Source organism: Maylandia zebra, linkage group LG9, assembly GCF_041146795.1.
Source record: "Maylandia zebra isolate NMK-2024a linkage group LG9, Mzebra_GT3a, whole genome shotgun sequence".
In the NCBI taxonomy this organism is placed as follows: Eukaryota; Metazoa; Chordata; class Actinopteri; order Cichliformes; family Cichlidae; genus Maylandia; species Maylandia zebra.
The window spans coordinates 37280716-37294168 of record NC_135175.1 but is presented as its reverse complement, the minus strand read 5'-3'; the positions used below and the strand labels follow the sequence as shown (position 1 = coordinate 37294168).

Genomic DNA, 13453 nt, shown 5'->3' with positions numbered 1-13453 from the left:
GACACAAGAAGAAAGCTCCCACGAGGGAGGCTGTTTGGATCGCCCCCTAGTGTCTACAGAGTGAATATCTGCACAGACAGGAGACCATCAGACGCGACCCTGGATCCACCTCAGTGGTTGTTTCTTATCAGAGGACAATCTGAGCCTCCAGTGGAGGCGTGGGGGGGCTTGGATTAGGACCACGGGCCGTTGCTTGACTACCACAGAGTGGGGCACTGACCGGGTTCCCTGATCCTGGAGACGATCTGAGCCATGAAGGGCGCCAACAACTCCGTCCTCCCTGAAACAGACACACACGTCAGCCTCAAGCTTCACAACAAGTGTGTGTGTGTGTGTGTGTGTGTGTGTGTTCACCGTAGGGGCTGCGTCCGTGCGTCCTGCACAGCGAACAGTCAAATCCTTCGTCAGCAGCGGCCTCCACGTCCTCCTCAGTGGTCAGACCCTGACACGTAGCGTGGACCCACCTGCGTGCGCACACACACACACACACACACACACACATTAGCCGATGGTGACCCCGGGCCTGACCGACGAACCCGCCGAGACCCCACACCTGAGCGGGTGTTACCTGTCGCACTGCTGGCACTGCAGGATGAGGTCGTCCTGCAGGTACGCTCGCTGGCAGACGGGACAGTGGCTTAGGCTGCAGCACGGCCCGCACAGGCTGTAGTTACTCTGCCACTCGCAGCGCAGCCCGGGGGAGGCGGAGCCACACTGCACACACCACACACACCTGAGGAGAGAGCAACCAGCACCCGTCAGCTCTTACCTTTCGTGTTATGTGTCATGTGATTAGAGTCTGAGCTCTGGCTGGCTGAGGGTTGGTGGAACCTCGTGTCCTGTCATGTGACATCAAACATGAGGAAACGCTCTCAGCCAATGTGTTTCTTGGTTGCTATGGTGATGTCGTCTCACTCACATGAGGAGACACGTTTAGTCATGAGGGAGGGCTGATCAGCTGATCTGACAGACGCCTCCTCGCACACACAGGTGAGCGACAGGTAGACCCACCATTTGCACTTCCAGGCTCCTTTAGGCACCGTGAGGAGGGGCGGGTCCAGGCAGTAGGTATGGTAACTGATATCGCAGTCATCACATAGCAACAGTCGCCCAGGGTCGCTGGCCTCACCGCAGGCTTCGCACACCGTGCACTCCAAACAGCGCCACCCTTTGGTCAGAATCACCCGAGTGATCTGCAGACAGCACACTCAAACAGTGAGCCGGGGGCAGGAAGTAATCAGATTACAGGTAGGCGAGTACTGACCTTTACGTTGACGCAGTAAGGATGGTAACACTGTCCACACTGAGAGCACGCCAACAGCCGACCTTCAGCGCCCTGCCCGAAACTGCCACACACCACACACATGTCCTGCACGCGCGCACACACACACACACGGGTTAACTGCTGCATGTCACATGATCACTGCTTACACACGTGATGTCACACGCAGGTGAGCACACCTGTCTGAGGGTGAAGTGGTCCGACGTGGAGAACATCACCACGGTGTTGTGCATCGAGTTCTCCTCGTCCTCCTTTGCTGTGAACGCCTCCACATACGCAGCCTGACGCGCGCGCGCACACACACACACACACACACACACACACACAGACACACAATCAGTAATCTGTGATCATCTATCATGGACATATCAGTGTGCAGGTGTGCTCTTACTCCCGGTGACACAGTCACGCTGTCCTGAGTCTTCAGTCGGCTTCTTCCTCTCCCCCCTCTTCCTCCGATGCCGCCTCCTCTGGACCTCCTCCTGCCCGGGAACCCGGAACCACGACCCTGAGGAGAGGAGACAGGCAGGGGGAGGAAGGAGGAGAATTAGGAGGAAATCCATGATGTCACTGGTAAGATCAATTTCAGAACTTCCAAGGAGTCAGGAATCAGCTCCACTAGTCCCCGAACACCCCACACTCAATCTAGTCACGCTGGCGACAGTATAGCCTCTGTGTTAGTCTCTTGTATTTACACCCGCTGCTAAAGGTGCCGCCACTCGCACAGTACGGCCACATTAAAATGGCGGGAAAAAGCGACACAATCGTGCGTTAAAAGCAGCTGCAGCGTCCTTCTGAGGATTCACTTCCTGAGGACGTCACGGAAAACAAACATGACAGAACGATCAGACCCGCAGGCGCGTTTGATTGGAGACCTTTGCAGCCCAGCAGGGTGGAAGCACACACTCTCTCATGCACACAGGCAGCACAGCGTGCGCTCGTTTCCCACACCCACAGCAGAGACAGCGTTAGTAAGCTGCTGTTAGTCACAGCCGGTGACAGTTAGGGTGCACTTTTTTACCACTCTCATGCTCCAGAGCGGGGAGTCCTGCAGGCGGGGCTTAGGGTCCCACCCTCCCTCTCCCGTGGAATCCTGGGAGGACGAGAGGGGGCTGACCGCCCTGCGACTACTCCAACACGTGCCCTGAATGAGAGGGAGGAGGAGGAGAAGAGAGGGGGAGGTGGGGACAAAATGCAGTAACATAAATGTAACGGCCACAAAATGAAAAAAGAACTCATGACGACACAATGTTACCATGGCAACCACACACACTGGGTATTGACGGCAGCCAACGCGCCGATCGAACAACCTCGATGTGCACAGAACAAACACGCCGCGATCAATGACGAGTGTGTGAATGTGTGCACGTCTGTGTGAGGGCGTGTGTCAGGCATGCCCTGCCGGGCCGACAGGTGAGGATGAGGATGAAGCACACTGATGGTAACCTGCTTCTCATCACGCCCGTGGAGGTGCGAGCTGATGGAGGCAGGAATAAAAAGCAGCAGCGTTGAGAGCGCTCCTGTGTCGTCTGACTGGCTACAGAACTTGACTATAATGTGTCACTCAGGAGGAGGAGCTTGTTAGAGACAAGAGGTTTGTGGAATTTCACCTCCAGCTTTTTCTTTTTAACAATCGATATGTAAAGGACACACAAACACACACACGCACACGCACACACACACGCACACACGCACGCACGCACGCACGCACGCACGCACGCGCGCGCACACACGCACACACACACACACACGCACACGCACACACACACGCACGCACGCACGCACGCACGCACGCACGCACGCGCGCGCACACACGCACACACACACACACACACACACACACGCACACACACACACACACACACACACACACACACACACACACGTCAAAGGTCACCAACCTGTTTCACCCGGGCTCTGCCAGGAGAGAACTTCCTCTTAGAGATGGCAGGCTTCCCCATGCCGATTTTTGGGGTGAGGGAGAGCACGGTGGTGGGAGGAGCCTGAGGTTGCACACAGAACAAAAGGAGAAGTGAAGAGGAGCAAGAGTGAGCGAAGAAGAGGAGGAGGCTGCCGCTTACCTTAGAGAGAGGTGGAGACTCTCTAGCTAGGGGGGAAGTCCTGAGAGAAGGCAAAGGCGGGGTGAGCGGCGGCGGCGTGATGGGCACTCTTGCAGGGGAGGTCTCTGGGGAGGCCTCAGTGGAGAAGGGAGACTGTCTGAGGCGGATGGAGAGGTCATCAGACAGCCGGGGGGAGCAGGGAGGAGGCCTCAGGGTGCGACCCTTCCCTCTGCGCAGCAGCGGCGATGAGGATGGCGAGGACAGGTGCAGAAGGGACGGGGGAGGCGATGATGTCATCAGCTCCATCACCTCTCTGTCTAAAGAGGGGTCCAAGTCCAGCACGGGGCTCACTGGCTCCTCCTCCATGTCTGAGTGCTCCTCAGTGATTGGCTGACCATCTGACGGCTGAACTGTTTCAGAAAGATCCTCCTCCTGTGAAGGCTCAGCTTGTGATTGGTGCTCATCTTCGGTGGGTTCTGTTACCAAAGCAACAGGTTCATATAGGATCTGTGACTGACCCCCATCACACTCTGATGTCATGTGACAAAGAGGCGATTGGTCCTTCAGCCCCACCGTATGTCCAAAGTCACTGGGAAGCTTTTCCTCCTGTGGGAGGCCCTCTACAATGGTGGGCTGGGAGTGACGGTGGGGGGAGGCCTCCAGGGAGCCAGCTCCCACAGATGGAGGTGATGAGGGCAAAGGGAAGGACACAGGTTGCTGCGTGGGTTCGGGGGAGGCGGGGCACTGAGTCTCCTGGACTCCTGCAGAGACACAAACATGGACACATTAGATACTGATGCAGGTTCAGGATCTTCCTGGTTACAGTCACAACGATGGAGCGGGCGGAGCAAGCCTGGGGAAAAGGGAAGTCACGGAAAAATGTAAACATTTAAGAGTTTGGATTGGTTATGTTTCCGTGTTTGCAAAGCAAACCTTTAAGACCGCTGGAGCTACTGGGCAGAACCTTCTGGTTTTGTTCCTCTCCTCCCTCGCTCCTCTCCACAGGCTGCTCCTCTGCTAGGCTCTCCTGTGATGTGTGTTCAGGCTGCTCCTCCTGCTGCTCCTCTGTGCTCAGTGTGTCTGGGTGAACAAAAAGAGCAGATAACCTCAGAACAGATCGTGTGTTAATCGGGAACTTTGAGTCACTCGCCCTCATACTTACCCATGGTGCCATCAGACATCCCTTCAGGTCCAGGACCTTGTTCTGGCTTCACGGGACTAACAGGACCAGGACTTGGGCTGGTTATTGAGGGAGCAGGGTTAATTGAATCACAAGCAGGACTGGCTTCACAGTGGAACGGGCTGGCAGAAGCAGGTCTGACACCAGGCTCTGCCTGCACAGGACTCACGGAGCCTGGACTTGTGGTGATCTGTTTAAAACCTGGATCCATATGAACACCTGTAGAACTTTGACCTGGGCTGTGTAAGGGACTACGCTGAACCTGCAGAGTGTCAAAAGAGACTGTTTGAGAAGGGCTAATCTGTGAGGGGGCGGGGCATGTGGGACTAAGAGGTGCCTCATTGGGAGAGGTTGAGCTAGGCATCGCAGTGTTATCCTGAGTGGGACTAGCATGGACAGGGCTAGCAGGACTCAGACTGGCCTGAGTGTAAGTAGCATCAGTGGGGATGAGGGGGCTTGGTGAGGCAGTGCACTGGTGGTTTTCTTTGGGGACCACTGCAGTACCAGCTGGGGACTGGCTGACTTGGTTCTGACTAATCTGGCTGGGGCTAACAGCAGCAGAGTCGTCGGGTACAGAGGCAGCAGGACTTGTTTGTCTGATACAGTCTGCAGGTTTATCAGCACCCATATCAGGCTGAGCCCCACTGGAAAGAGCAACTGTGTCCACATCAGGACTAGTGGGGCTCAGTGATGCCTCAGTAAGGCCAGTACTACTTTCAGTGTCAGGAGCCGGACTGTGAGGTGGGCTAACACTGGCAAAAGCAGCATGTGCAGGGCTGCTATGAGTTGTGCTAGCTAATGAGGAAGTTTGTATCTGCACTGGGCCTGAGTGAGCTACTACTACATGAGCAGGACTAGCCTGACCAGCAGGACTAACTGGGCTATGACTGGTGTGGACATCAGCTACACTAGCAGAACAGGGATATGTTTCAGCACGAACAGGACTCCTCTCTGGGCCGGTATCACTCAGTGTACAGTGTGGAGGACTTGAACTACCAGAAGCTGGTGGAGGGCTTGACGGCTGTACTGCAGCCAGGTGTGAAGTACTGAAGGAAATCTGGATATGTGGCCGACTTGACTGACCAGGTGGACTTTCTGTCTCCTGAGCATGCTCATGACCTGACAAAACAATGCCACCGGTGACTTCTGAGTAAGCAGGGTCAGGCTGAGGACTGTCTGGTTGACTGGGACTAGGTTCTGACTGAACACCATCACTTGGCTGGATGGTAGCTACCTCCATCTCCTCATCCTGACAGGAGGCAAGGTGGATGGGTTCAGCCAGCACTGCTGATGGGCTACTCTCCCCTGGCACAGGGCTAGGGTGGCCTTCAAGACACATGGTTGGGCTTGTAGGCATCTGGTAAGCACGAGTGGGGCTGGCACAAGCTGAGCTGGCCTGGTTATGTGTGGGGCTAGCTCCTTCAACAACTTCCATGCAGAGCGATGGGGTGTTGTGAAGATTCTGATGAATTAGGCTAGCTGGGGGAGGAGCTTCCTCCATTTCACCGGCACAAGGTGAGCAAGCTAGGCTACTGTGTTTGGCTGAAGTGCTAATGTGAAAAAGGCTTTCTGGTGTCTGGAAATCTAGGACATGAGGGGGACTGGAATGATCGGGACTGAGCGTGCTACTTTCAGGGGGCACTGTGGCCAGGCTAGAGGTGTGGTTAAGGGGAGGAGGGTTATTTTCCAGTGTTTGGCCATCAGGGCTAGAAGGGCATTGTTTCAAGGAGTCAGGTTGTGTGGCATGGGTGGACTCCTGTGTGAGTGTTGAATGTGCAGCAAGTTCTAAAGTATGTAAGCTAAGCTGTGAAGACCGGAGAGCCTGAGCAGGGCTGGCAGGTTGGGACAGACTGCACCGTTTAGGTCTGAGTGGTGGTGACGATGGGCTACATGGAGCTGAGGCGTATCTTGCTGCCGATGAGAGGTCCTGGTCCAGTGTAGACGTGTCCTGTGCAGCCCCATACTGCAGAGTAGGGCTGCTCAATCCAGGGCTCTCCTGGTCCAGTGTAGATTCAGTGTCCTGTGAGGGGTTCCTCATGCCAGCTTGCACAGGACTACAGTCCGTTTGTAGAGCACTGTGCTGAGGCTGTGAGGCTGTGAGGCTGGGACTATGTGATCCACTGAGCTGCATAGCATTGTCCTGTGCAGGACTGTCTGGTGGAAGGCTGCGCCGAGCCTGCTCTGTCCCCAGCTCCACCCTGGGAGGAGTCAGCCCTGATTTGATAGGACTGTGAGGTGAAGGGCTGTGTAGAAAATGTGCAAGGGTACAAGCCATGGGACCACCCTGTACTGGACTCTGCTGAGATTCTGTGTCCATGAACTGATCCTCTGTGGAATTCTGCTCAGTACTTTCCTCAAGTTCTGCCAGATTAGAGTGAGACTGTGCAGGACTCTGCTGAAGGTGTAACGGGGTCCAGCTTTTCTGGTCATCTGTGGAATCCAAGTGGGATGCTGAGTAACTTTCATGGGCCTCTGCAAGATCAGGGCAAGACGGTGAGGAGCTTATTCTAAACTCTGCCACATCAGGATGGAGCTCTTCTTGATTACGATGGGATGCTGTGTGACAAGAGGGAGATGGCTCGAGTTCTATGACAGAAGGTGCAGTCAAAGGTACAACGTTTTGTTGGGGCTCCATGGGATCAGGATGGGAAATTACAGCACTCTGTGGGAGCTCCGTGACAGATGGTTGAGGACTTTGTGGGGGTTCAGTGTGAGATTGTGCAGGACTTGACAGGAGATCTTTGGGAAATGGTGCATTCTGTGGGAGCTCTGTGGAATCAGTGTGAGACAGAACAAGAATGTGCTGGAGCTCTGCTGAAGGTGATGAGGAACTTTGTTCTATGGGAGATGATGGATGACCTTGTTGAAGCTCTGCATTTTCAGATGGTGCAGGACTTCGGAGTTCAAGCGTTTGTAAGGATTTTGGTTGAAGCTCCGTGGAAATAGGCTGAGGTGGGAGCTCTGTGGGAGATGGTGGAGGATTTTGGTGGAGCTCTGTGGGAGATGGTGGAGGATTTTGGTGGAGCTCTGTGGGAGATGGTGGAGGATTTTGCTGGAGCTCTGTGGGAGATGGTGGAGGATTTTGGTGGAGCTCTGTGGGAGATGGTGGAGGATTTTGGTGGAGCTCTGTGGGAGATGGTGGAGGATTTTGCTGGAGCTCTGTGGGAGATGGTGGAAGATTTTGCTGGAGCTCTGTGGGAGATGGTGGAGGATTTTGGTGGAGCTCTGTGGGAGATGGTGGAGGATTTTGGTGGAGCTCTGTGGGAGATGGTGGAGGATTTTGGTGGAGCTCTGTGGGAGATGGTGGAGGATTTTGTTGGAGCTCTGTGGGAGATGGTGGAGGATTTTGCTGGAGCTCTGTGGAATCAGGCCATGATGGTGCAGGATCTTGGAGCTCTTTGGGAGATGGTGGAGGGCTTTGCTGCAGCTCTGTGGAAAGAGGGTGAGATGGTGTAGGACTGTCTGGGAGTTCTTTGGGAGACGGTGCAGAAAATTGTTGGTGTTCTACAGGAGTAGGCGAGGAACTTTGTTGGAGCTCCATGGGAGATGATGCAGGACTTTGCTGGAGGTCCTTGAGAACAGGGCTAGATGGTAAAGAACTCTTCAGAAGGAGTTCAGCAGAAGGAGGGAGCTCTGTAAGAGCTAGTGAGGAACTTTGCTGGACTGCCACAGGATACGGGTGAGATGGTGGAGGACTTTGTTGGAGCTCTGTGGGATCAGTTTGACATTGTGAAGGGCTTTGTTCCAACTCCATGCTCCATCCACTTTGTGGGAGAACTTTGGGAGTTTCTAGGAGTTTGGCAGAAACCGGGTGACATAAAAGACTTTCTTGGAGTTCTGTGGATTTTGGGAGAGTTGGTGGAGGACTCTGTTGAAGCGTGGCTTCAGGCTGAGATGATACAGAACTTTCTTGGAGTTCTGTGGACTTTGGGAGAGTTGGTGGAGGACTCTGTTGAAGCGTGGCTTCAGGCTGAGATGATACAGAACTTCCTTGGAGCTCTGTGGACTCAGGGAGAACTGGCAGAGAACTCTGTTGTGTCTCCATACCCTCAGAATGAGACGATAGAGGACTCTGTTGGGGTTCACTGGCTTCAGGGTGAGATGTTGTAGAACTCTGTTGGAGCCCTGTAGACTGAGGAAGAACTGACAGTGGATTATTCAGGAGCTCCTGGGAGTCGGTGTGAGATGACGTAAGACTTGGTGGTGATGGTGCACTGAGGGACTTTGTTGTTCTCTGTGGCGGCTCCTCAGGGACGAGTTGACCAACAGGACTGGCCGGTGGAGCCTCTGTGCACGTTGAGACCGACGGCTGTGGAATGCTACTGGGTGGAGTCTGTGAGGGGCTAAGGGCGGCAGCTGATGCCAATGTGGGACTGTGTGGGTTTGGCTCCTCCTGTTGAGGTCTGCACGTGGAGCAGATGTACACTTTGGACCCCACCTTGCCCTCCCCGGCCTGGATGCTGCAGTCTGCATGGACAAACCTGCAAAACAAAATAGTTTTGTTGTTTTCTCTTCATCACTGTCAAAATAAAAGCATATTTTAATAAAAGCTACCACCAGTGGTTTTAAACCTTTGGGACAGCCCGCCACAGAGGCCCACAGAGGCTGTGCAGTGAGGGCACAAAAGTAACTGAAGTTCATATATGAGAACCACTGGATTCCTCTTTCACAATAAAAGCCATGTTAGTTCTCTTCAGTTCAGGGATTTTATTGTGAAGCAGCCTCAGTGAAACAGATGGTGCTTGTGTACCTATAGCAGCAGACACAGGTCACGCACTCCTGTGGTGTGTAGAGGTCGGGGGTGTGGCCACAGAGAAGGCAGGGCAATGCTGGGTCACACGACTCGCACAGAAACAGGTGATTGGCCCACTGGCCTGATGACCTGACACCACAGCGGCAGCAGACTCTGCAGTTCTGGAGAAGATGAGGGGTGGGAGGGGTTTGTGAGGGTCATCCAAAGTTCAACACACAGCAGTGTGTGTACGTGTGTGTTTATCTCACCTTGCAGCTCCAGCCGGTGCTCGGCGTGTGATCCAGAGGTGGTGTGAGACAGTGTGTGTGGTAGGCTTTATCGCAGCGCTGACACACCAATAACGCAGCTTCATCGCCTTGCAGCCTGACACACAGAGAGCACAGGTGGAGGTTCACACTGAGGACACGCCCTCTTTACTCCATCTTCAAATACCTGCTCACCCCAGTCAATAACTCTGCATGTGTGTTACCTGCAGCTCTGACACACGCGACACTGAGGACACTGCCAGCCGGCCCGGCAGAAAGGGGAGGGGGCCACAGAGGGGTCCACGCAGCTGCCATGGTAACGGTTACCACAACAACAGCACATTAACAGGCTGCCAAGCTCACCGCCGCCAGAGCACAGAGCACAGGGTGGCGAGGACCCTGAGGAGACATGATCACGTCACGTTATGACATCACAACCTCACACCCGCTTCAGTCGGCGCCTCTTACCTGCATGTGCGTGCCTTGTACACAGTGTGCGCCTCTGGTTCCAGTCCAGGTGGGCTCCGGCAGCAGCAGCGCAGGGGAAGTGGTAGCACCGCCCACAGTCCATCTCCTGACAACGCAGCGAAGCTCCGAGCTGCCGGCAGAACGCGCACACCTGGACAGGTGAGAGATAGATGGGGTTTAGGGAGGAAGCTGTGGGTAAACCTTTGTATTCTCCTATTTTATTTTAGTCTGGCTCACAGACCCAGGAACCGAGCGCTTCAGCTGATGCACAGTATTCATCTACCTGAGCTACACAAGGAGGAGGGGCTACTGACCAGACGCCGTGAAAACCCACCTGTGTGCTTCCTGTGTCGATGGCTTTGTCCACGTAGAGCAGTGATTGTCCCTCGCCTCGACACACCCCCTCTGACCAAGTGGCACACTGCAGGTGAGCACAGCACTGACCTGTACACGCACACACACAGGAGGTTTAAAACACACACACACACACACACACACACACACACACACACACACACACACAGAACAGGATGCGGAAGAGGAGGAGGAGGTACCTGTGGGGTCAAACAGTGATTGGACGTTGATGTCATGAGGAAGGCCGATGGGTCCAAGCTGCTTAAGGAACTCTGAGGAAGACTCTGAAACAGCAGCACACAGTGAACAGTCAAACATCAACAACAGCGATCAGGTTGGAACTGTTTCAGTGAACGGGGAGTACTCACCACACTGTTCTGGACTGCAGCACCTGCGCACACACACACACACACACACACACACACACACACACACACACAGGTCTATGGTTAGCTCGTGACTGTGGTGTCTCTGGAAGGAGAGGGGAAAGAGGAAGTGATGTCACTTACGTGGCCGGGGCTTGGCTGCCGCGGTAGCAGTGGTCGTGGCAGTCGTTGTCTCGGTCAGAGGAGGCGCGGCGATTGAGGATGTGGAGCGGGATGTAGCCGGGCGTCGGGCCGAACACCACCAGCCGGCCCTGGCCCAGAGGAGGCTCGTCGCCGTGGTAACAGAAGGCACACTGCTTCAGCCTGGGGAGAAAAAAACGATGCGTTCAGGAGGTGAGGCGTCACCTGACAGATGACACGGACATTTATCTGCTTCAATCAGGTTCATCACAAAGTCACGTCAGATCTGACTGGAGACATTAAATCTGGAGCCTTTCAAAACAAAAGCCTCCCCGGTTTGCCTGCTGAGTGCCGTTGTGGGTGTGCAGGGCGGTCCACAGGCACTCACCTTTTTTTGGTGTGTCCCAGGCTGGGGGTGGGCGAGCCCCCGGAGTCCTCCGACAGAGACCGCTGGAACAGCGGGGACAGCGAGTCCTCGTCCTCCAACCGCAGACAGGGGGACACTGGAGGACTGGAGCGGGGACTGACGGCCGGACTCTGCTCCACGGGGCCGGCCCCGTCCTCCTCTACTTCTATGGGAACCAGGCTGCAGTCCACATCCATAGGGGTGGGGCTGTGACTCGGACTGGGCTGGTCTTCCTCCACAGGATCAGGATCAGGAACAGGATCAAGATGATGGGATTGGGATGGAGGGCTGGAGGGGGGGAGAAGAGGGCTAGAGGCTAGGGGCGGAGCCTCTGAGTGGAGTCTGTCCTCCACCTCCCCCTCCTCAGCACTGGGAGCCAGCTCAGGGTCGGGGGGCACCGGTCCTGGATCCGGGTCAGGATCAGGATCAGGATCTGGACTGGGCTCGTCCTGGGCAGGTTCAGAGCTTGTTTTGGATTTTCTCCTGGAGGTGGAGCGCTGCCGCCGTGTGGTCTGAGCCTTCACCTCTGTGGACACGCACACACACAGTCACAAACGTATGCAGGACACAAGAGGTGCATTGTGGGTAACATAGGCACCATCACACGTTCTTAATCTCCAGCATGACACCATGTTTTATGTCAGAGCGGGTGAACAGCACTGGTGGAGGTGTAGATGCCCTCGTGTGGGCGTACCTGAGCAGGTGAGGTTCAGGCTACGTCTGCACGTACACGACGTTTTCGATCACTGAAAACTTTTTAAAAACTCTGTTTTTGTGTTTACATGTGGACGAGGAAAACAGAGATTACTTACGCAACGTCAAATGTTTGCATCCTTTTTGACGTGATACAGTGCGCCACGTTATTGTTTACATGAGACGAATTTCTACAACGGTGGATAGAAACAAAACGCTGCTGTTAATCTGACTGTCTGCAGTTTTTACACACTCACACAAACACAGAGGCGTCAGAGTGAACTCCACCCAACACAGACGCTCTCTCAGCCCAAATCCTGACATCGGTTTTGATTAAATTTAAATGTTTTAAATTAGAACGTATGTGTGCTTTCTGTTCAATCCTGAGTTGTGAGTCTACACCAGCTAAAATACTGTTTTTTAGAGGTGGGAATCACCATACATCCCACGATACGATATTATTGCAATTTTTTAAAATATTTTGCGATATTCAGATTCTGTACATAAAGTTAAACTTTATCAATATTCATTTTATCTAATATCAAAGTCTCACACTCAGTCTTTCTCTCATTTCAGTTTTATTGTTGACAAACTGAACGGTTTGTATTACAGTCTAGTCCAACTTAGCCGAATGCAACCATCTGGTACAATTAGAGATGGACCGATCCGATATTACGTATCGGTATCGGTCCGATACTGACCTAAATTACTGGATCGGATATCGGAGAAAAATAAAAAATGTAATCCGATCCATTAAATATCACGAAAGCACCTCACAAAACTTGCAACACGCCGTAACTCACCTCAGGTTAGCACGTCGGAGCAGTATGTATCACGTGAGAGCGGCTGTGGCATGCGGGACCTGTCGGTGGTCTGGATAGCATTTGGAGCTTTGCTAGCAACCCGGCATTTCATCTCCGACAAAGTTATCCCGAGAGAAGTAAAGCAAGTGTGTAAGTCCATCTCTGAATGTTTGTAAAGCATTCCTGCGTTAAGCTTAACGAGCGACTGCCTCTCCTGCTGCTACTTCAATCATGAAACTGCTTAATGATCAGCTGATCGGCTTTTCTGTCGCGAGTCCGTCTGTCTTGTTTGTTTTTGGCCCACTTTGCACCAGAAAGAGGAAACCAGCGGCTGAACAACAGCAGCACGTTTAAGCTTGATCAGCTGTTGTTAGAATGTATTTAATATTACTTTCTACTCGAGGATCTTTTTCTACGTAGCTGACGTAACTGTGCAGGGGCGGATCTAGCAAAGTTTAGCCAGGGGGGCCGATAGGGCATTAACAGGGAAAAGGGGGCACCAAGACATACTTTTCTTTCTTATTCTCATTTAAAATGTCGAGCTTTTAATAAATAATTATCTTACACCCAAAGTTTTAATTTGATGCAAAATGAATAGAAGTCAATTACTGTATATAGTGACTATTAAGTCTAATATATATACCCTAGTAAGCTATAGTACTTTTTCCTTTGGGAAGGTACCATCTGTGCAGTCTGCAATTTT

At 53.4% G+C, this 13453-nt stretch overlaps 1 protein-coding gene across 8 annotated transcripts in view; it reads right to left on the bottom strand.

Annotated features, from left to right (window-relative positions):
* kmt2ca (lysine (K)-specific methyltransferase 2Ca) overlaps positions 1 to 13453 on the bottom strand; it is a 51225-nt gene that overhangs the window by 31394 nt on the left and 6378 nt on the right. For 7 of the 8 annotated variants that reach the window (XM_076888596.1, XM_076888598.1, XM_076888599.1 and 4 more), the window contains exons 4-24: positions 11237 to 11780; positions 10852 to 11031; positions 10711 to 10733; positions 10543 to 10626; positions 10323 to 10432; positions 9989 to 10139; positions 9745 to 9919; positions 9524 to 9638; positions 9273 to 9436; positions 4505 to 9003; positions 4276 to 4422; positions 3364 to 4103; positions 3184 to 3285; positions 2304 to 2426; positions 1674 to 1790; positions 1462 to 1563; positions 1265 to 1369; positions 1012 to 1193; positions 569 to 733; positions 355 to 464; positions 221 to 280 (exon numbers count right to left, since the gene is read on the bottom strand). In XM_076888596.1, the coding sequence (XP_076744711.1) occupies positions 221 to 280; positions 355 to 464; positions 569 to 733; positions 1012 to 1193; positions 1265 to 1369; positions 1462 to 1563; positions 1674 to 1790; positions 2304 to 2426; positions 3184 to 3285; positions 3364 to 4103; positions 4276 to 4422; positions 4505 to 9003; positions 9273 to 9436; positions 9524 to 9638; positions 9745 to 9919; positions 9989 to 10139; positions 10323 to 10432; positions 10543 to 10626; positions 10711 to 10733; positions 10852 to 11031; positions 11237 to 11780 (7998 nt within the window). The remainder of the gene's footprint in view (positions 1 to 220; positions 281 to 354; positions 465 to 568; positions 734 to 1011; positions 1194 to 1264; positions 1370 to 1461; positions 1564 to 1673; positions 1791 to 2303; positions 2427 to 3183; positions 3286 to 3363; positions 4104 to 4275; positions 4423 to 4504; positions 9004 to 9272; positions 9437 to 9523; positions 9639 to 9744; positions 9920 to 9988; positions 10140 to 10322; positions 10433 to 10542; positions 10627 to 10710; positions 10734 to 10851; positions 11032 to 11236; positions 11781 to 13453) is intronic. The other variant, XM_076888602.1, reaches the window with a different exon arrangement.